This window comes from Cannabis sativa, unplaced genomic scaffold (genome assembly GCF_029168945.1).
Source record: "Cannabis sativa cultivar Pink pepper isolate KNU-18-1 unplaced genomic scaffold, ASM2916894v1 Contig3, whole genome shotgun sequence".
Classification (NCBI taxonomy): Eukaryota; Viridiplantae; Streptophyta; class Magnoliopsida; order Rosales; family Cannabaceae; genus Cannabis; species Cannabis sativa.
Genome location: NW_026870039.1, coordinates 3,856,116 through 3,878,753, shown reverse-complemented (window position 1 = coordinate 3,878,753; position 22,638 = coordinate 3,856,116). Strand labels below are relative to the sequence as shown.

General features: G+C 39.4%; 2 protein-coding genes across 2 annotated transcripts; both read right to left on the bottom strand.

The window, feature by feature from the left end:
- Positions 1 to 7,081: 7,081 nt before the first annotated feature.
- On the bottom strand, positions 7,082 to 10,242 carry LOC133033117 (uncharacterized). The gene is made up of 6 exons (XM_061107722.1): positions 9,705 to 10,242; positions 9,477 to 9,617; positions 8,767 to 9,266; positions 7,933 to 8,064; positions 7,332 to 7,662; positions 7,082 to 7,086 (listed from the first exon to the last, which is right to left on the bottom strand). The coding sequence occupies exons 1-6, from the start codon at positions 10,240 to 10,242 to the stop codon at positions 7,082 to 7,084; spliced, it is 1,647 nt and encodes a 548-aa protein (XP_060963705.1).
- Positions 10,243 to 15,190: 4,948 nt separating this feature from the next.
- On the bottom strand, positions 15,191 to 16,543 carry LOC133033116 (uncharacterized). Its single transcript, XM_061107721.1, has one exon. It carries the CDS (start codon positions 16,541 to 16,543, stop codon positions 15,191 to 15,193), a length of 1,353 nt encoding a protein of 450 aa, XP_060963704.1.
- Positions 16,544 to 22,638: the final 6,095 nt, after the last annotated feature.

The following is a 22,638-nucleotide window of genomic DNA, read 5'->3' as shown; positions in this document are numbered from 1 at the left end:
ATCTTCAGTGGTCCAACTGAGTTCAGATTTTACCTGAGTATTACCTTTTTCATCATTTTCAGTAGGTTGAGACCAACCTGTAAGAATAGCTCTCCATGCCTTCTCATCTTGCGATTTGATGAATGCTCTCATCCTGACCTTCCAATAAGTATAATTCGACTCATTCAATAGAGGAGGTCTAGAGATGGAACTTCCTTCTGCAAACAAAGACATCTCACACAAAACAAGTTAAACGGAATAACCTCAAGATCTCACTAAGAGTTTAGTGACTCGCTCTGATACCAATTGAAATTCCGTATTTTAATATTCCCAGTTTGATTATTTAATTAAATGATTTAATTAAATGCGGAATAATAAAACTGGTACTGAAAACAGTTTTCTGTAGTTACAGAATGCAACTCTGTAACTCCAGAGAAACCCGTAAAAACAAACAAAGGCATAAAAGTAAAAACACACAAGATTTTTGTACGTGGTTTCAACAATCCTTTCAGATTGTTACTAGTCCACGGGGCCACGCCCAGAGATAAGATTCATTAGATCGGTATCAAAAATACAAAGTAATTGACTTATGCATAAATAGACTCCCTCTTATTGTATGCCGCAAGCTTGATGTATTCCACCTACTAACCGAATCTTGATAAAACTCCAAGTGCTCGAACTCCCTTCGATCACCTTGAAGAGTGCTTGAATCCTCCCGATTCAAGGCTTAAAGGCTATCTCCCGAAAGCCTATACAACCATCTCCCGAAGGTTGTGTGCTTGTATCCTCCCGATGCAAGACTTCAAAAGCAATCTCCCGAAAGCTTGTAAATACCCTTCTCCCGAAGGTGCACTGATGTTCTTCTTCGTTGTAGACTTGAATACAGACTCAAGACAATACAAACAACAAATAAACAGAGTAAGAGTAGAACAACTCTTCTCTACAAATCAAAGACTCTCTTTTCTAAAGATATGAATGAAATTCAAAGATACAAGAGAGGTACCAAGAGAGGTACTAAACAAAGACACTCTTTCCTTAAGATATGAAAGCAATTCTAAGTGTGTGAAAGAGATACAAAACCTAGCAGCTATAGGATGTATTTATAATGAATATACATCTCATAGACAGCTTACATTCGGTCTGAACAAGACCTCAACCCACTAGAAACTTCCCTAAAATAATTCTTCAATCAGTCCAGGAATTTCCGTTTCTGTACCTACAGAATCGTGGGCAGTAACTACAACTTTCCTTTTATAGAAAAGGAAAGTCTAGCTCCGGTTTTCTCTTCAAGAAACCTGATCTAAGAAAATGGGAAACTCAACACAAGATCAGATTACACAGCTGGTTAGATAAAAACGAAATGGGTAACCAAACTTACCATTTTTACCTTTTTTCCAAAAATAGGAAAGCTAGACAACTTTCCTTTCAAGTTTGATTTACACAAATATGGAAACCATATCAATATATGCCAGCCGAAATATACATTAAATAATAAAATATTTTTGTCAATTAAATATGCCAAAAATGGAATTAACATGGCATTCCATGGATAAGGACATTCTTTTTAATTGGCGGAATGCGGGCATCCTTTTTAATTGGCGGAATTTCATGGATGAGGGCATCCTTTTTAATTGGCGGAATGAGGGTATTCCATGGATGAGGGCATCCTTTTTAATTGGCGGAATGAGGGCATTCCATGGATGAGGGCATCCTTTTTAATTGGCAGAATTAGGACATTCCATGGATGAGGGCATCCTTTTTCATTTATAGAATGAGGGCATTCCATAAATGAGTAGAGAAAAGAACAAATACAAAGTAAAAGAGAGAGAGGGAGAGAGAAAGAGGAATGCATGCATGAATGAATTCTTACCCTTGAAGACCTTGAATACTTGGAAGAACAACAATAGCAGTGATTTTTTTTATCTCTTTCTCTCTGTTTTCTTTTTCTACTTTTTTTTCTTTGCAAAATGCAATACTCTCCTCCTTTTCTTTTTTTGTCTGATTTTTTTCTTTTTATAAACTCTAATTTTTTTACATTATGTGAAAAGTGATAAGAGTGGGAAGTGGGAAGTTAGAGAGAAAAGTGGATCTATATTATTATTTATTAATAATAATAATATACATTTTCTCTTTTTTTTTTTCTGACCAATTCTTTCTATTTTTTTATTCTCTTTACTAGTTTTATTAATAAAGGAATAAAATAGATTTTTTTTTTTTTTTAAAAAAAATGATTCAACATATGTCCCCTCGAGCATGCGCGTGGTAATTATATGGACACGTGCGATGCTCGAGTAACTTTGAGAGTTTGGCACATAAACTTTCTACCCCTCTTTGTAGATTTCTTATTCCGCCACTCTAAATTTGAAAGGACAAATAATTTCCATATTTGCATATTTGTCTTTAAACTTGTAGAGAGCAATTTGTGATTTTATTTTCGGTAGCTGTTACGAATTTTATGTTTATTACGCAAGTATACGCAATCAAGTAGTATCTCACGCAAGTGAGGTCGAACCACAGGGAATTGGATTAAGTACTACTAAACTATACTTATGATTCTATTTTTGTAAAATAATAAGTTTGCAATTTAAAAGTAAATAACTCAGAAAATTAAAGAGAACATAAACGAAGATTAATCAAGATGAGAGATTAGGGAGGTGAATCCTGTTGATAAGCTACCAATGTTAATACCTAATTGCTATACTTATCTCAATGTGAATGACAGATTATAAATTAACCTAACTCTTTTAAGATCTTTTAGGTTCTAAATAATATGTTCCCTAATTAACTTCTTAATTAAATCAACACAAAATCAGCATTAAGCAATAATCTATTCGTCACTGAGGCTATGTAAATACTTTCGTTTTACATCAAAACCTAGACTATCCAAATTTTAGCATTCTCAATTCTCACTTTTTCAGATTTCGAATTGAAATCATTAAACATGTAAAAGGTGATCAAGCTTGCACATGGAATTAAACACAAATATAGATAGTATTCACACATAAGATGAAGGAATGGCTATTATTTATTAACTAGGCATAAACTTAAACAACATTCATCATCCTCCCTTATTGGGAAATTAGTTCATAATAACTCTAAAAACATCCATGATTAGTTCAGAAACAAAACTAAACATAAAAGAAGAAATTAAGGGTAAAAGAAAGAAACTAGAAGGTGATATCGCTCCGGGTCTTCAAGATAGCTTCCTCTCCACTTGCATCCACTATTTAGGTCTATTTCTGCTTGCTTTGACCTTCAGTGTCGTATTCCTTATATAGGGATGAGAGGTGTGCCTCCAATTTGAGAAAAAAATCAAAATTAGGTCAAATCTGCGATTTTCGTACCTAGTCGCGACTAGCACTTAAGCTGGTCGCGACTACAGGCAAACCTCGAAAATCAGAGGTTCTGCCAAATCTCGAAATCGCGACCAGAGTCGCAACCAGGAAAAAGGGTCACGACCTGGCTCTCTGGAGGTCGCGACTACTGACGCGTCTGGAGCCGAATTTTCCAATTTTTTCCAGTTTTGTCCCAGTTTTTCGCCATTTGACTGAATTTGAACTTTAACACCCCGGGAACCTGAAATAATGAAAATCAAGCGTAAAACTGCTCTAAAAGACACCAATATACGAGATAATGTTAACTTTAAAGACCCGAAACATAGGATAAATATAACCTAACAAAATCCCCCAAACTAGATTCTTACTCGCCCCCGAGTAAGGTAAAAAAAACTAACTACGCTATCAGATAATCACTACGCTGCTGACTCATGCTCTGTTTTCTTCCTTGTATAAACTAGAATTTCGATCCTACCAACTCTAACAATTAACTCAGATGCTCAATTAATAACACTGTGTACAACTGCAGAAATTTATTCAAATGTGAACATTGTTATAAAGGTTTTACTCTTTCCAACAGTTCCACAGCCCGATAGCTCATAAGCTTGCATGCTTACCTTTCTCCACTAATGTTGACAGTATTCTTTGGAATCATTAGGTCTTTTCAAGGCTTAGGTAGTATGGCTCAGATATTCAGGGATAGGCAAAAGACAATTTTGGCTCAAGATATCATAAGCACACACACAGAACCCACAAGCTTTTTACTTTTCTTTTTCTAAAACCCCATAATGTTCCCACATTTACCAAGATTGATAGAAGACATCTCTATTATTTTTCAACATCACTAAAATCATATATTTTTTTATTTGTTTTTTTTCCTTATTTTTTTGAACACATATTTTTACTTTTTCATTGCGTTTCTTTTTTCATATTTTTTTCAGTGACATTGAATTACACAATTTTTTTCTCTTCTCAATCTTACAAGTTTTTCTACCTCTCACTATTTCCTCACACTAAATGTTTCTTTTCCCCCAAACTAATCATGTAGCTTATGATATCATGGATAACATGGTGAAGAAAAATTAATAGTGTGGTTGCAAAATTTTTTCAAACAATGGGTGAAAAACATAACAGGTTTAGGCTCAAAAGGTTAACTAGGGATACACATTATTATGGTAGGCTTGAAAGGCTCAAACTATCCAACAAATGCCTAAGTCATATTCCAATTAAACACTATCAAGGATTTCGTCTCAAAAGAATAAACATGCAAGTTCTAAGCTATCCTGTCAATCTTACCACAAACCATAGTAAAACAATTATAACAATTTTCACAAATTGAGTATTTGCAGAAAAACACAGGTTTCTAAGCATCCGAACTAATCCAAAGAGTTAACAAAATCAAGCACACAGTTATTTTACAGTTTCAGATCACATCACACTAATCAGCAGTATACAACTATCGTCAAGCTTATTGCCATTCCTTAACTAAAACAAAAAACTAAAACAGAAAATTAAAATGCAGAAATTAAAGTGCAGAATTTTTTTAAGTCTCTCCCCCCAAACTAAATATGACATTGTCCCCAATGTATACAATAATATGCAGAGAGAAGAGACTTACCTGAGACCCTCTCAGAAAGGGTTGGGTGGTGGCAGCTGGTCATATGGGTAGAACCGAGGAGGTTGCGCCAAATCATTCGGGTCATCAATCTCGATGTTCATTCTGTTGATGAGAGAGTTGAGTTGCTGAACTTGTCCCTCATCATAGACACTCCTCTGCACCATGTATTGTTGCATGTGGTTGTTCTGGTGAATTATATAACTCAGTTGTGCATGAGTGTATTGCGTTGTGGGATCGATAGGCCCAGGCAATTGTAGGGGCTGCTCCTCTTCTTCTTCAACACTAGGCTCTCGTTGCCGCCTACGCCCTTGCGGTGCATCAGGTGGAGGTTGGCCATAGGGATGTGGCTCTTTCAGCCTGTTGACGAAGGCGATGTCCATCTTGCGGAGTGGCAACACCGTGTTGTCATACTCTAATTGGGGAACTTCATATGCCCCGCAGAGTTCTGTGATAACTCCCGCCAAACCAAAACCACCTCCCGTGGCTCCTTGCACGATCTGATCAATGCTATGCCTTATGACTTGTCCAATGTTTATGTTGTACCCCTTCATTATGGCGTACACATATTTCAGGCGATCCATTTGGACATCGGAAAAGTGCTTATTAGGCACTAACCGAGCACTTACAAAGTACACCCATGTTTTCGCCACTGGGTTCAGTTCACACCGGTATAGGATAGTTGGCGACCCCTCTGTGCCATCATTGTCGTGGAATCTCAACCCAGGAAATCCCACAGTCTCCGCCACATCCACCATATCAAACTGCTCCTCCTCCTCAATAATTCGGAGGCGTTGTTCTTCCCTAGTGTAATCTTGGACGGAGAACATCACATTAAATGCATCAGCAGTGGCGGGAACTTTCTTTCCACGCACTTTCATTTCCCCATTTCGGCGGTCGGGCTAATTCACAAGAAATTCACAAGCCATAGTAACATTAGCCCGACCCCGAGCATCCACAAAACTTCCCCACTTCATTCTTTCTATTTGAGTTTGAATTGTTTCAAACCAAGGTTGATGCCTCAAAGGATTCTCGGGGAATTCAATACCCCAATCTTCAATATAAGCCCTATTCTTAATTCTCATGAAGCGATTTTGGGCCTCAATGTTACCAAAGCGGGTCCTATCAAAACCCGTTGGTGGTGGGTTTGAAGACGAACCCTCCTCCACATTCCTAGTCCTTTTAGGTGCCATTTTTTCAGCAAAAATAGATAGAAATTTTTTCTTTTTTTTTTCTTTTTCTGAAATTTTTTTTTTCTCTTTTTTTTCGAAATTTTTTTTCTTTTTTTTCTGATTTTTTTTTTTAACTAATGCTAAAAAAAATTTGAGCAGCACCTCCCCTTAATTTTTCTATATCCCAAAAATTCAGAATCACTCAAACAATATTCCCAAATACTCAACACCACAATACAATAATAACAAACCCAATATCAACAATATTTTTGCACAACACACAATTACACCACCCAAAATCTATCAAAAGTTAATCAAATTCCTTAAAGATTGAAGGAAGTGATACTTACAAACCCGAAGAAGCTTTACTCCACCTCCATTGTTGAATGTTCTTGAAAGCTTGAGGTTGAAGATGAAGACAATGGTGATTTTCGGATTTGGGGTGTTATGGGTGATTTTTGGTATGGGTTTTGATGATATGTGTAGATTGATGAGTGAAATTGGGTTTTTGAATGGATTGGATTTGAGAAATTTGAGAAAAGATGAAAAGATTGAAGATTGGTGATGAAAAATTGAATTTTTGAGAGGAAAATGGTAGGGTTCGGGTGAGAGGTATTTGAAATTTGAAATTTTTGGTGTAGGGTTGAATGAGGGGGAAAGTTTAAATTTATAGAAAAAATCGCGAGCAAGTCGCGACTAGCTCACACTCGGATTTAAGCCTTCTCTGGAAAATAGGGAAGTCGCGACTGGGGTCGCGACTTGGAAAATAGGTCGCGACTTGGCCAAAGGCTAGTCGCGACCACTGGAACCAAAAAAAAAATCGTGAGTCTCTGTAAAAGTCCAGGTCGCGACTAGGGTCGCGACTTAAAAAATAGGTGGCGACCCAGGAACCACCAGGTCGCGACCACTGGGCTCCAGTCCGAAAAAAACTTTTTTTTTCACGTTTTTCACGATTCGACTAAAAAGAATAATGTCTGGTACTAATCTAAAAATTGAAAATACTAAAAATACTAAAGCATAGACTAAAAACATAATCAAAAAGTCTGAAAAATTAAAGAAAACACTTGGGTTGCCTCCCAAGAGCGCTGTCTTTATCGTCATATAGCCGGACGCTAAGCCTTGTACTTCAAAGTGGCACCAGAATCATGGCGGACTTAGCTTGGTCAAATTGACCTCCCAAGTAGAGCTTTAAACGCTGTCCATTAACTTTGAAAGTTGCTGGACCATCACCTTTTAGCTCCACCGCTCCATAAGGAAACACCTTGACCACTGTAAATGGTCCTAACCACCTTGACTTCAACTTTCCAGGAAACAGTTTCAACCTTGAATTAAAGAGTAACACTTGCTGCCCAGGTTGAAACTCCTTTCTTACTAGACCTTGGTCATGCCACTTCTTAGTTCTCTCCTTGTAGATTTTTGCGTTCTCATAGGCTTCATTTCGAAACTCCTCTAGCTCATTCAACTGTAGCAGTCTTTTCTCCCCTGCTGCTTTTAGTTCCATGTTAAGAGTCTTCATGGCCCAAAAAGCTTTATGCTCTAACTCCACCGGTAGATGACAAGCCTTTACAAACACCAACCGATATGGAGACATGCCAATCGGTGTTTCGAAAGTAGTTCTGTATGCCCACAATGCATCATCTAATTTTCTTGACCAATCTTTCCTTCATCTTTGTACTGTTTTCTCTAGAATCATCTTGATCTCCCGATTATAAATTTCAGCTTGGCCATTACTTTGGGGATGGTATGGTAAAGCAGTTCGATGTCGAACACCATATCTTGAAAGGAGTGCTTCAAACTGCTTGTTACAGAAGTGACTCCCTTCATCGCTTACTATTGCTCGAGGAGTACCAAACCGAGTAAAGATGTTCTTTTGTAGAAAGCGAAGAACTGTCTTACCATCATTCTGTGGTGTAGCTGCAGCTTCGACCCATTTAGACACATAGTCGACAGCCAATAGAATATACTGATTACTAAAGGATGAAGGAAAAGGACCCATCAAGTCTATCCCCCACACATCAAACAATTCCACTTCTAAAATCCCTATTAAAGGCATCTCGTTTCTTCTTGAGATATTACCTGTCCGTTGACAACGATCACATGCCTTCACAAAGGTAGTAGCATCCTTGAATAGCGTTGGCCAAAAGAATCCAATTTGCAACACCTTAGCAGCAGTTCTGGTCCCACTGAAATGTCCTCCACATGGTAAAGCATGACAATGATTTAGGATAGAATACATCTCCTCTTCAGGCACACATCTCCTAATTATCTGATCGGCGCAGTGCTTGTAGAGGATTGGCTCTTCCCAATAATAATGTTTCACCTCAGAAAAGAACTTCTTCAATTGTTGACGCGAAAGCTCAGGAGGGGTTATTTTTGCAGCCAAGAAATTAACATAGTCAGCGTACCATGGTACCATCAGGTTTTCCCTCACACTAAAGAGTTGTTCATCAGGAAATTGCTCATTTATTTGTACCTCCTTTGTATTCTGACTTTCTTCCAGCTCTAATCTTGACAAGTGGTCTGCTACCAGATTTTCGATGCCCTTCTTATCTTTTATCTCTAAGTCAAACTCTTGAAGTAGAAGTACCCACCGAATCAGTCTCGGTTTTGCATCCTTCTTGGTCATAAGGTATTTGATCGCTGAATGATCAGTGTAGACAATTACCTTATTCCCAATCAGGTAGGGTCGAAATTTATCACAAGCAAACACAATTGCTAGCATTTCTTTTTCTGTAGTGGCATAATTTAATTGAGCATCATTCAGAGTTCTACTAGCATAGTAGATTGTGTGAAACACACTGTCAACTCTTTGACCCAAGACCGCTCCAATTGCATAATCACTTGCGTCGCGCATCAACTCAAAAGGCAACTCCCAATTTGATGAAGTGACTATCGGTGCTGAAATCAATCTCTCCTTTAGTACTTTAAACGCCTTTAAGCAATCTTCTCCAAACTCAAATGGAACACCATTGACAAGTAAGCTGGACAAAGATTTTGAGATCTTGGAGAAGTCCTTGATAAATCTTCGGTAGAAGCCAGCATGTCCTAGGAAACTCCTCACTCCTTTTACAGAAACTGGAGGTGGCAAATTCTCTATTGTTGAAACTTTAGCCTTATCCACCTCAATTCCTGCCTTTGAAATTTTATGCCGAAGAACAATTCCTTCTGTTACCATAAAGTGGCACTTCTCCCAGTTTAGCACCAAGTTAGACTTCTCGCACCTAGTTAGCACTTTTTCCAAATTTTCCAAACAATGATCGAAGGAGGAACCAAAAACCGAGAAATCATCCATAAAGATTTCAATACAAGATTCAATCAAGTCTGAAAAGATAGCCATCATACACCTTTGAAAAGTAGCAGGGGCGTTACACAAACCGAATGGCATTCTTCTGAAGGCAAAGGTACCGTAGGGACATGTGAAAGTAGTCTTCTCCTGATCTTTAGGTGCTATAGCTATCTGGTGGTATCCAGAATAGCCATCAAGAAAGCAGTAATATTCTTGCCCCGCCAATCTGTCTAGCATTTGATCAATGAAGGGCAAAGGAAAGTGATCTTTTCGTGTTGCTTTGTTGAGTTTCCTATAATCGATGCAAATCCTCCAACCAGTGACTGTTCTTGTAGGAATCAACTCATTCTTTTCATTCTTGATCACAGTCATTCCACCTTTCTTTGGAACCACTTGCACCAGGCTAACCCACTTACTATCTGAAATAGGATAAGCAACTCCAGCATCCAACCACTTGACTACTTCTTTTCTGACAACTTCCTTCATGGGTGGATTGAGTCTTCGTTGAGCGTCGATTGTCGGTTTGGCATTGTCTTCCATTAGAATTTGGTGCATCACTGTTGAAGGACTGATTCCCTTGACATCACCTAGTGTCCAAGCGATGGCCTTGTTGTGAGCTCGAAGTACCCTCAGAAGTCTATCAGTTTCCACATCAGAAAGAGAAGCTGACAAAATAACTGGAAGCTTTTTATCTTTACCCGAAAACGCATACCTCAAGTGACTAGGAAGCACCTTCAATTCAAGTTCTGGAGGCTTTTCAGTAGATGGCATCAGCTCTTTTGGAACTGCTCCCAATTCCTCATAATACCTTCTGTTGAAGGGCCCATAAGAGTCAAGCAACTTCACATAACCCATGACCTATTGTCCCTCTTGCTTCGTCAATTCATCTTCAGTTAAACTCAGTTCGAGAGGATCATCTAGCAGATTTTTCTCACCCACAATTTCATCAATCAAATCAATGAAGAAACAATTATCACTTGCCTTTGGGTATGTCATAGCCTTTAACACATTAAAGACCACTTCTTCTCCTTGGACTCTCAGCTTTAATTCACCCTTCTGAACATCGATCAAGGCTTGGCCAGTTGCCAAGAATTGTCTCCCAAGAATGATTGGGACATTGCTATCTTCTTCCATATCTAAAACAATGAAATCAGCTGGAAAGATGAACTTGTTAACTCTAACTAACACATCCTCAATGACTCCTCTAGGATGAGCTAGTGATCTATCCGCCAATTGGAGAGTTACCGTGGTTGGCTTTGCTTCACCCAGCTGCAATCTTTTGAACACTGACAGAGGCATCAAGTTAATGCTGGCTCCCAAGTCACATAGTGCATTTATTCCTTCAATTCTCCCGATAGTACAAGGATTAGTGAAACTCCGTGGATCTCTGAGTTTGGGAGGGAGTTTCTTCTGTAGAATGGCGCTGCACTCTTCAGTTAGAGCCACTGTCTCATAATCCTCCATCTTTCTCTTCTTTGACAGAATCTCTTTCATGAACTTCACATAACTTGGCATCTGCTCTAAAGCTTCAGCAAAGGGAATGTTAATGTGAAGTCTTTTGAAGACTTATAGAAATTTGGTGAACTGCTTGTCTAGACTTGACTTTCTGAGCCTCTGAGGATAGGGTATTTTGACATGGTGATCAATGCTAATCGGTGGAGAATGTTGTGGTTGTGCTGGGCTATCAGTAGCCTTCTCTGCTGTTGGTGTTGGGGTTGGCATTGATTGAGCTTTATTCTCCTTTTCTCCATCAGCTGGTTGTGGCAATTCAGGACCATCATAATTTTTACCGCTTCTCAGGGTAATTGCTTTGTTGTTTTCTTTGGGGTTTACTTCAGTTGTGCTAGGCAAATTCCCTTGAGGACGGGTTGCTACCTGAGTTGCTAGTTGGCCCATCTGAGTCTGCAGGTCTTTGATTGAAGATCTAGTTTCAGTCATGAATTGAAGCAGTAAATCTGTTTGCAAACTAGAATTTCCACCAGAGGCTTGTTGCTGATTAAACTGTTGGTTCTGAGTCTGGTTATGATTTCATTGCTGATAGAACCCACTGTTTCTTCGGTTATTACCCTGGTTGAACCCATAGTTGTTGTTGTTATTCTGCGAAAAATTTCCAATGGCTTTAGCTTCATCCATTGGCAAATCATCCACATCTGCTAGACACTCTGAAAAGTGGTGACTTCCTCCACATAACTCACAAACAACTTGGGCTTGTTTAGCTTACCCTGCAATTAGCTTTGTCAATGCCTCAACCTGAGCTGTCAACTTTGTGATGGCATCAACCTCTAACACACCAGCTACCTTCTTAGATTGACTCCTTTCAGTTGGCCACCGCTGATTGTTTAGAGTCATCTCCTCCAATAGATCATAAGCCTCATTAGCACTCTTTCTCATAAAGGCTCCACCAGCTACTGCATCTATTAGAGCTCTAGTGTTACCAACTAGCCCGTTGTAGAAGTTGTGGACCAGCATCCACTTCTCTATACCATGATGAGGACACTTTCTGATCAGATCTTTAAACCTCTCCCAAGACTCATGGAGAGATGGAGAGATTCATTATCTTGTTGGCAGAAGTTGTTGATTTCTCCTCTCAGCTTTGCAGACTTTGCTGGAGGAAAGAACTTTGACAAGAATTTTGTTGCCAGATCATTCCAGGTGGCAATAGAGTTGGGTGGCAAGGAGTTTAACCAACTCTTGGCTCGTTCTCTGAGCGAGAACGGGAACAGTCTCAGTCGAATGGCATCATCACTAACTCCATTAACTTTAAAAGTTTCACAAAGTTCCATGAAGTTAGAGAGATGCAGATTAGGATCTTCAGAAGGGAGGCCACCAAACTAAACTGAAGACTGCACCATTTGAAGTATGGCAGGTTTGATCTCAAAGTTGTTCGCATCCACTGCCAGTGGCCTGATACATGACTGCACTCCCATCAGAGTAGGGAGAATGTAATCTCTCAAGCTACGGCCATTAGCTTGATCTTCCACGGCGCCACCATTATTACCGTTATTACCTCCATTGTTTGCAGCATTAGCATTCACATTAGGAGCCATGATTTCTAAAGTTTCAGCAGTTGCTGAAACTCCTTCTTGCATCTTGTTCTTTCGGTTTTTCCTACAAGTTTTCTCGATTTCGAATTCAACTGGTAATATGACAGCTTGTCCTTGACGACGCATACACTTAGGATTCCTGAAATAGATCACGAAAATATTGCAAGAAAAAGGTTAGAAAATCAGCAAGAGAAAATATACCAAAGTAGAAGTTAGTATAATTTTGTGTAATATTAATCTTTAAACAATTCTCCGGCAACGGCGCCAAAAACTTGTTACGAATTTTATGTTTATTACGCAAGTATACACATTCAAGTAGTATCTCACGCAAGGTCGAACCACAGGGAATTGGATTAAGTACTACTAAACTATACTTATGATTCTATTTGGTAAAATAATAAGTTTGCAATTTATAAGTAAATACCTCAGAAAATTAAAGAGAAAATAAACGAAGATTAATCAAGATGAGAGATTAGGGAGGTGAATCCTGATAAGCTACCAATGTTAATACCTAATTGTTATCCTTATCTCAATGTGAATGACAGATTATAAATTAACCTAACTCTTTTCAGATCTTTTAGGTTTTAAATAATATGTTCCCTAATTAACTTCTTAATTAAATCAACACAAAATCAGCATTAAGCAATAATCTATTCGTCACTGAGGCTATGTAAATACTTTCGTTTTACATCGAAACCTAGACTATCCAAATTTTAGCCTTCTCAATTCTCACTTTTCAGATTTCGAATTGAGATCATTAAACATGTAAAAGGTGATCAAGCTTGCACATGGAATTAAACACAAATATAAATAGTATTCACTCATAAGATGAAGGAATGTCTATTATTTATTAACTAGGCATAAACTTAAACAACATTCATTATCCTCCCTTATTGGGAAATTAGTTCATAATAACTCTGAAAACATCCATGATTAATTCAGAAACAAAACTAAACATAAAAGAAGAAATTTTAAGGGTAAAAGAAAGAAACTAGAAGGTGATATCGCTCCGGGTCTTCAAGATAGCTTCCTCTCCACTTGCATCCACTATTTAGGTCTATTTCTCCTTGCTTTGACCTTCAATGTCGTATTCCTTATATAGGGATGAGAGGTGTGCCTCCAATTTGAGAAAAAATCAAAATTAGGTCAAATCTGCGATTTCCGTACCTAGTCGCGACTAGCACTTAAGCTTGTCGCGACTACAGGCAAACCTCCAAAATCAGAGGTTCTGCCAAATCTCGAAGTCGCGACCAGAGTCGCGACCAGGAAAAAGGGTCACGACCTGGCTCTCTGGAGGTCGCGACTACTAACGCGTCTGTAGCCGAATTTTCCAATTTTTTCCAGTTTTGTCCCAGTTTTTTGCCATTTGATTGAATTTGAACTTTAACAGCCCGGGAACCTGAAATAATGAAAATCAAGCGTAAAACTGCTCCAAAAGACACCAATAGACGAGATAATGCTAACTTTAAAGATCTGAAACATAGGCTAAATATAACCTAACAGTAGCTGCATCTATTATTATTTAGATTGCCTACGTACCCTTGGTGGGATCAAGCCTTTCGTAGTTCGTAATAACACTTTGAGGTTTTTTGTGCTTCTTTATTCCATGCTCAAGCTTTATGCTTCCAAATGCATTTTAGCTTCTTGCTTTGCGTCATGGCTTTTTGCCTCTAGTTCTCGCTTTCTTCTTTGAGTTTTGAGCTTTTTGCTGCTCTCTTTTTCTTTGAGCTTTCGCTTTCTTTGTTGGGCTTTTCTTTTTGCTTTGCCCAATTTTTTTTCTTGAGCATTAGTTTTTTTTTTTTTGAGGAGATAACTTTTTTATTTTGTGTGGCTGGGCCTAGTTATAAAATAGATTGCCTACGTACCCGGAGTGGGATCAAGCCTTACGTAGTTCATTGCACAATCGCTTTTTTTTTTTAAGTGCGCTGTCTACACCATGGGTAAATACCTTTTTGTTTAAGTGTAGAACTTTTTGATGAACTTCCCATTAACACACAGATAAATGCGTTGACCTTCTGAATTTGAAAGTTCATATGCCCCTCTTAGGAAGACCTTAGTAACAACATAAGGTCCTTCCCATTTTGCCTCAAATTTGCCTTTCATCCTTCTAGTTATGACAATTGGTCGTTTCACAGTAAGCACTAGATCTCTAACCGAAAAAGATCGAAATTTAACTTTCTTGTTGAATGCCCCAGCTACTTGGGCCTGGTAAATTTCTAGCTTTTGTTGAATAGCAAGCCGCTTTTCATCTAATGCTTCAAGCTTGGCTAGACGGACTTGCACATTTTCATCTGGGTTTGTTAGTTGAGTAGCAATTCTTAATGAAGGTATTTGTACCTCCAAAGGTAACACTGCCTCAGACCCAAACACCAAGTTATAAGGTGTGCAACCAGTCGCGGTCCGTACCGTGGTTCTATAAGCCCACAAAGCTTCTAGGAGGCGTTCATGCCAATCCCTCTTATTCTTTGTCGCTATCTTCTTCATGATTTTGCATAACACTTTGTTAAATGCTTCTGCTGACCATTTGAAGACGGGTTGTAACTAGCCGATAAACTGTGCTTGAATATGTACTTGTTCATCAACTTGACCATTGCCTTACATTTGAAATAAAGGGCTTTGTCGGAGATAATTTTTGAAGGAACCCCGTATCGGTAAATTACGTGGGTCCTTATAAAATTAGCGACATCTTCTGCCCGTACTTCTTTTAGTGGTACGGCTTTAGCCCATTTAGAGAAGTAATCTGTGATGGCCAAAATATATTAATGGGCTTTGGAAGAGGGTGGCGTAAAAGGACCAATGACGTCCATTCCCCAAGTTTCGAAAGGCCATGACAGTATAGAAGGATGGAGTGGTTGAGGGGGTTGGTGGATGAAATCTCCATGTAATTGGCATGACTTACAACATTTAGCAAATTTAATTGCATCTTGAACCATAGTAGGCCAATAGTAACCCAACCGCTTTAATTGAGCCGACAATTTTGGGCCGGCTTGATGGGCGCCACATGTACCGGCATGAGTCTCTTGAAGTGCATGTGTCGCTTTTTCTATCGAGAGGCATCTTAATAATATCCCATCGAATGAACGCTTGTACAATGTGTCATTAAAGACCACAAATCGAGGCGCTCTTCTTCTTACATCCACTCTTTTCTTCAAGTCTTCTGGCAAGACTCCTTTTTGGATGTAGTCTTTGATTGACTCATGCCAGTCATTTTCATTGGCACTATCCAGGAAAGTTATCAAGTTGACTGTATTTTCTTCTTCAACTCTTTCCGTAGATTGGGATAATACATGGCATTCCCCTATGGTAATTTGGATATCCTTTTCTTCAGGAAGTGTTAGTGATGCAGCTAAATTAGCCAATGCATCAGCTTTACAATTTTTTGATCTGGGGATGTGATTTAGAGTTATATCATGAAATTGGCCAAGCAAATATTTAGCCTTTTCATGATAAGGGACTAAATTCTCATGCTTGACCGCAAATTCACCACTCATTTGTTTAATAACCAAAAGAGAATCGCCAAGTACCTCCAATGATTGTATTTTCATTTCGAGTGCAACTTCGAGGCCGATAACTAAGGCTTCATATTCTGCTACATTATTTGTGCATATAGCTAGAATATAGAAAGAGTAAGGTATCAGGCCTCCTGACGGTGTCACAAAGACAATTCCCGCACCTGCCCCACTACTTCTTGCTGCCCCATCAAAATATAATTGCCACGATGAAGTATCAACTGTGAAGACTTTTTCGTCCGGGAGATTTTCTCCCAGCTCCATATCATCTAGAATTGGGTGTGTTGCCAGAAAATCAACCAAAGCTTGTCCTTTTATTGCTTTTTGCGGGACAAAGTTAATTTCAAATTCTGACAACATCATGGACCATTTGGCAAGTCGTCCAGACAACACGGGCTTGGATAGGATATATCTTAGCGGGTCAGCTTTTGACACTAAAGTCACAGGATGTGAGAGCAAATAGTGTCGTAGTTTTGTGACGGCAAAAATTAAAGCCAGACACACTTTCTCGATTGGAGGGTAGTTTTGTTCTGCCCCTACTAAAGTTCTACTTAAATAGTAAAGAACAACTTCTTTTCCTTCCTCATTATTTTGCGCTAGCATGGCTCCTTAGGAGCGGTCGAGTGAAGTGATATGTAATATCAATGGCTTTCCTAAGATTGGAGCTCTCAACACTGGTGGGTGCAACAGGTACTTTTTAATACTTTCAAAAGCATACGGGCATGCCTCATCCCAAATGAATGGGACATTTTTCTGCATCAATCTCGAAAAAGGTTGACACCTACCGGACAAGTTTGAGATGAACCTTCGGATATATGCAAGTCTTCCTTGTAGTCCACGTAATTGATGTAAGTTACGTGGGGGAGGCATTTCCAAAATTGCTTTGATTTTTGCAGGGTCGATTTCAATTCCTCGATGTTTGACGATAAACCCTAGGAACTTTCCCGATGTTACCCCAAATGCGCATTTTAAAGGATTCATCTTGAGATTGGGTTGTCTGAGCCTGTCAAAGACTCGTTTTAAATCATCAAAATGATTTGTCCTTTCTTTTGTTCTGACCACTAGATCATCGACATAACATTCGACAGTATTGTGCATCATGTCTTCAAAAATTGTGGTCATTGCTCTTTGGTAGGTTGCCCCTGCATTCTTGAGACCAAATGGCATAACTATATAACAAAATATGCCTTTTGGTGTCCGAAAAGCAATGAGCTCTTCGTCCTCGTGTGCCATTTTGATTTGGTTGTACCCAGAAAATCCATCCATGAATGATAAAGCATCAAAACCAGTGGTAGCATCTATCAATAACTCAGTGATGGGGAGTGGGAATTCATCTTTTGGGCAAGCCCGATTAAGATCTCGGTAATCCACGCATATGCGGAGTTGCCCATTTTTCTTCATCACAATGACGATGTTTGCAAGTCAAGTAGGATACTGAACTTCCCGAATGAACCGACAGTCTCTTAACTTGTCAATTTCTGCCTCGACTTTGGGAAGTAATTCTGGTCGAATCCTTCTTTGAGATTGTTTAACAGGGGTAGCGTCTTTTGATACTGCCAATCTGTGCACAGCAACCTTTTGGTTCAACCCCGGCATGTCTTGGTATAACCAATCAAATACATCTTTGTTCTCGCGAAGGACTTGGATGTACTGTGGTAACTCTTCTTTGGATAATAAAGCACTGACAAACACAGGCTTTGGATCATCCTCGGTCCCGAGGTTGATCTCTATTAAGTCATCCACAGTTGCTTGTCCTCCATCTTCGAATTCCTGAGGTGCTGGTTGAAAGATGTCTATATAATCTTCTGAAGGGTTTGAGCTTGAGCCTTCATCTTCTACGGTCAAGCTTTCTTCAAAAGAGAGGTAATTCACTTGAGCAAAATTTTCTCCGTCTTCTTGTGTTTCATGCCCCTTAATAGTAATTCTCAAAGATTTCTTCTGTTTTGGCACCCACTATTTTTGCTTTTTGGTTCCCTTTGACTATGGAGCACTTGGGAAAACAAGCCTTTCGAATGCTGACACTCGTGGGGTGGATGTGCTTGCTTCAAGTCTATCAAATACTGAGACCCGCGGGGAAGGTGTAGGAATATCGTCACTGTGAAATTTTTTTTGTTCCTCCTCTGTTAACTCGTCTGGTTCAAAAGAACCTTTTAAACAATCACTATTTTGATGGATTGTGACTCTTTTCTTCTTCTTGAAATGAACTTTTTTCTTCGCTGTTTTGAAGGTTTTCGGAGTTACAGAAGTGGAGGACGTTTTATTGAGAGTAATGACTCTTTTATTTTTCTTGCTATCTTTACCAAAGGAAACTGAAATTTTCATTTTACCCTTGGGTAGTGACTGATCGATTTTCCTTAGTGGTAAAGTAAAGCTTGTCGTCAGGGCTGTCATCGAATCTTCGATCGGTGTCAAAACTTTTTGCCCTACTCCTCGTTGACTTTTAGGGATATACTTGAAGGTTTGTTTTTGTCTAGATACCTTCAAGTTTTCCTCTTTGGACTGAGGAGATTTCACAAGGGATAATTGCTTAATTTGTGGAGAGTTTCGTGTGATTGAGCTTTCATGACGTTTGCTCTCCTCAAGTTTCCCTTTCAAGATGGTGACATTAGCTAGCTTGTAAAATTTTGCATCGGCATAATTCACTTGTTCCCTGTAAAAGGGATTCGGGTCTGCATTGACACTTTTGACTTTGCCTTCCTTGCAAAACTTAAAGCATTGGTGGAGTGTTGAAGGAATGACTCCATATTCATGAAGCCATGGTCGCCCTAACAACACATTGTAGGATGTGTCTGAATCGATGACATGAAATAAGGCTTCAGAATTTAACTCGCCTATTTCAATTTTTAGTGTGATACTTCCCCTTACTTTTTCTCCAGCTTGGTTAAAACCTTGAATAGTCAATGATGATGGAGACAATTGACGTGGGTGTAAACCAACATCTCTCAAGGTTTTTAAGGGGAGTACATTCACAGCCAATCCACAATCCAACATGATGCGGCTCACGCGATTATCAGCAACCATACCCGTCACGTACAGAGGTTGATTATGTAAGGCAGCTCCCAACTGACGATCTTTATCATCGAAAGTTATGCATGCCATACAAGAGGTATGCGTCTCAAGTGATATAGGTTTCATTGGCTCTATTTTCTCCGTATAAAATTCAGGACTTGTCAATGCAACAACAAGTGCATTTCTATGCTCAGGAGACATTTGCAGTGCATCATAAACGCTTAAAAGAGCAGGGATGCGCTTTAGATGAGCCAATATATCATATTTTGCTCGCGTCATCTCATCTTCACCAGTGCTTTTACATCTTCGATTGTCATTGGCGGATTCTTGGTTGGCCGAAGATGAAGTCTTTTGAAGGTCTTGTTTAGCTTTTTCAAGCTCTTTCGCCTCTTTTTCCTTCTTTGCAAAAATTTTCCGCCGCATATCTTGCAAGGTAATTTCATCTACCTCTTTTTCACTTTCAGGTGAGGTAGATTCAGGATCTTCTTTTGTTAACAAAGTCATGCAGCAATCCGACACACTGTCATTGCAACTAGCTGCCTTGTCCCGTAACTCTCTTAGTAAAAACTCTTCTAGAGTTACTAGATTTTGTTTTGGTTGTTCGAGTTCGTTTCTTTTGCAAACGGCCTTTTGCTTGCCGATCCTTTTCTTACTCTTTCGATCCTTTATATTTGGTCTACTCCGAAATTTGACTCCGGAGTTTCCAGATGGTTTCCGAGATGGAATTTTTGCCTTTTTTTTTGAGTACATGTTTGCCATGTACTTTCTAAATCCTCTTCACTATCATACTAGTCCTCTCAAATTTCTAGATTAGGCTCTGTCATGGGCTCATATAATGTAGGAATATTTGGGTTTCCTGGCCTCGGCATGTCTAAATGGGCTTGGACTATCGTAACTTCCTTATCGACCTCAAATGCCACAGAAATTACGTCCCTTTTTGTGGGATCATTTGGTATTTGGTCATTCTCAGTTAAGGAAGTTGTATTTGTTGTCGCTTTCCCAAGAGAAGAGTCAATCTTAATCTCTTTTCTCTTGATCATGCCTTCGATAATGTTTTTAAGGATGTAACAATCCGACAATGGGTGACTCACAATTTTGTGGTACCGACAATAATTTGGATCATTTGTCATAGGAACCTCATTGGGTCGTTTCGGCTCGGGGAGTCGTACTGCCTTAGCTTTTAACAACTCATCGAAAATTTGGTCGACATCATCATCGTCGAATGAATACTTAACTTCTTTCCTTTCTTTGAGAGTTAATTTCTTTTGTGGCTCGCGTGCCTTCCCTTTATCTTTGTTGCCGGTATTGATAAAAGTTGCCATTGATTCTCCCTTCTTGAATTGCTTTTTATTTTTGAATCTCGGTGAGAGTTTGCCACCCCTTTGCCGAGAAATTTGTATCTCAACGTTGCAGGCCTTTGAGACGAGCTCATTAAAAGTTTTGGGTTCTGCTGTGCCCACAAAAGTTGCTACCTCAGGGTTGAGGTTTTTAGCGCACATTGAAACCGTCGCTTGTTCCGATATCCTTTCTGGACATTGGAGATTGAGGTTTCTCCACCTGGTTATGAACTCATTAGCGCTTTCACTAATTCGTTGCTTGATTTCCACCAGGTCATGGAGACTTATGGTCTTCTTTGAGCTCACGAATTGTGCCAGGAAAGCTTTTTGCATGTCATCCCAAGTAGTTTGGTGGAAATGGAATTTGGTCATAGTAAGCCGGGTATGGCTTATGATATCCAAGAATAGGCATTGTTGCAGCCTGATATTCCCGAATACCCTCCATGATAAGAGCCTTCAGATCCTGCTGAGGTTGGACACCATGCTAGTGGTGGTTGCATACCTTGTGGTGGCGGTTGTGCGTTGCCTACAGGCGGCACTGAGGACGAGGATTGTTGCCCAATCTCACTCTCCTTTTGTCTCATATTAACTTGATGAGATAATTCTGTTGAGAGTCGGGCTACTTCTTCATCCCTCTCAGCCAATAATCTTTGCAGTTCCTGAATCTTCTCTTCATTACTGATTGTCCCAGTTACTAACACTGGCATATTTTTATCATTGCCAATGGTTAGTGCTTCGAACTGAGTAATGAGATCAGCAGACACCCCCTCATTGTGTTCAATAAAGGGAGAGTCTTCTAAAGAGTGTTCAGATGTACAACACCCCTCTTCCTGAACTTTTTGAAAAGAGAGATTCACTTATTCCTGAATAGGAGTTGTACGCATGGCACGAGCTCTCAATCGAGTTACAGGGCCCGTGTAGGAGGTAGGCTTAACAGTTGAAGTGACCCTTGTTGGTTGGTAGCCCTGGAGAAACATCCAGTCACCATGTTCTCTTCGGAATGAGTTAGGGCTTGCTTTGGGAACCCTTACACTATCGCTTCTAGCCTTCTTTGGGAAGGAGAAAGGCATCCTACACTCCTCATCTAATAAAGGGTGTTCATTCATCTCAGCAGATGCCCCCAGTTGACCTTGGCAGTTAACAGAGATTACGATCGGATGCCTAATCGAGGTGTCTCCTGCTAATTCCCTCGTTTCAAGAGGGTTTGGTGAAGGTGAAGTGTTTGTCCCCCTCCTCCCTTTTGTTGCCTTCCTACCTCTCCGAAGTTGAGAAGTCGGTGTTGCCTCAGTTTCCTCCGCAGAGGTAACCATCACTGAGGCGACAGTGGGCAAGAAAATAGGAACGGAACCAATCAAGATACGCTCCCATTCCTGGATTATTACGGGGGAGCCAATCTTCGTTGGCCTCCCTTCTGTCTTGGCAACCTTTGCTGCAGACCTTTTCATTGCCCAGGCTTGCCTCTTTTTAAAGCCCTTTGCTGCCTTGCCTCTCAAGGCCTATGCAGTCTTAGGGATATTTTTCACACCTTTTCCTCTTCCAGCCATTCTAGCTGGTTTAGGTGTCTTCACATTCTTCATTGGTTCGGGCACCTTGCATGAAATGGGTGCTCGATCAATAGAGAATGCTGCCAAGAAGCAATTCGTTTTCCCTCCTTGGGCAGACGAGGTTGTTGGTAACTTGTGGAAGTAAACTGTGACATGTGGTGCCATTTTTTCCCTGAAAACGGTAAACATGATTAGCACCATATAGTTAAAGTTAAATAATAGTCATCATAATTGGAGATGAAAAGGAGAATGGGTCCCACCGAGTGTGCCAAAAATTATGTTAAGCAAAAATTTTCACATTTAACATATTAAAATAAATGCAAAACACAATTTCACCTATGTTAAATTCATAGCATAAGAGTTTATTAATTTAAGTTCGACCCATCCAAGATTATAAGAATAATCTCTTAATTACAATCCTTTTATTTAAAGGAAATACCCTTTGATTCCAATTACAATGACATTAAATAATTAAAATAAATTTGGGAAATTTGGGGTAAATTTGGAACTGCAGCTGAACTCAGTCAATTTAATTAACCGAGCTGCCTACATACCTTCTTTGTGACGGATCAAGCCACTTGTAGTTCAGAATACGGTATTTTAAAATTTGGATATAAGGATTCCGGTAGATGACCACTTTCAGGAATCCTTTGCTATTTAAAAATTTAGGAAAAATTCCTAGGTGTATGACCTTTTATGGAATTTTAAGATTTGTATTTTTATACCATTTTTGCGGTATCAGCGACTGCACTTAGTCTGAGCAACTAAGTTGCCTACGTATCCTCTTATAGGAATCAAGTCAAACGTA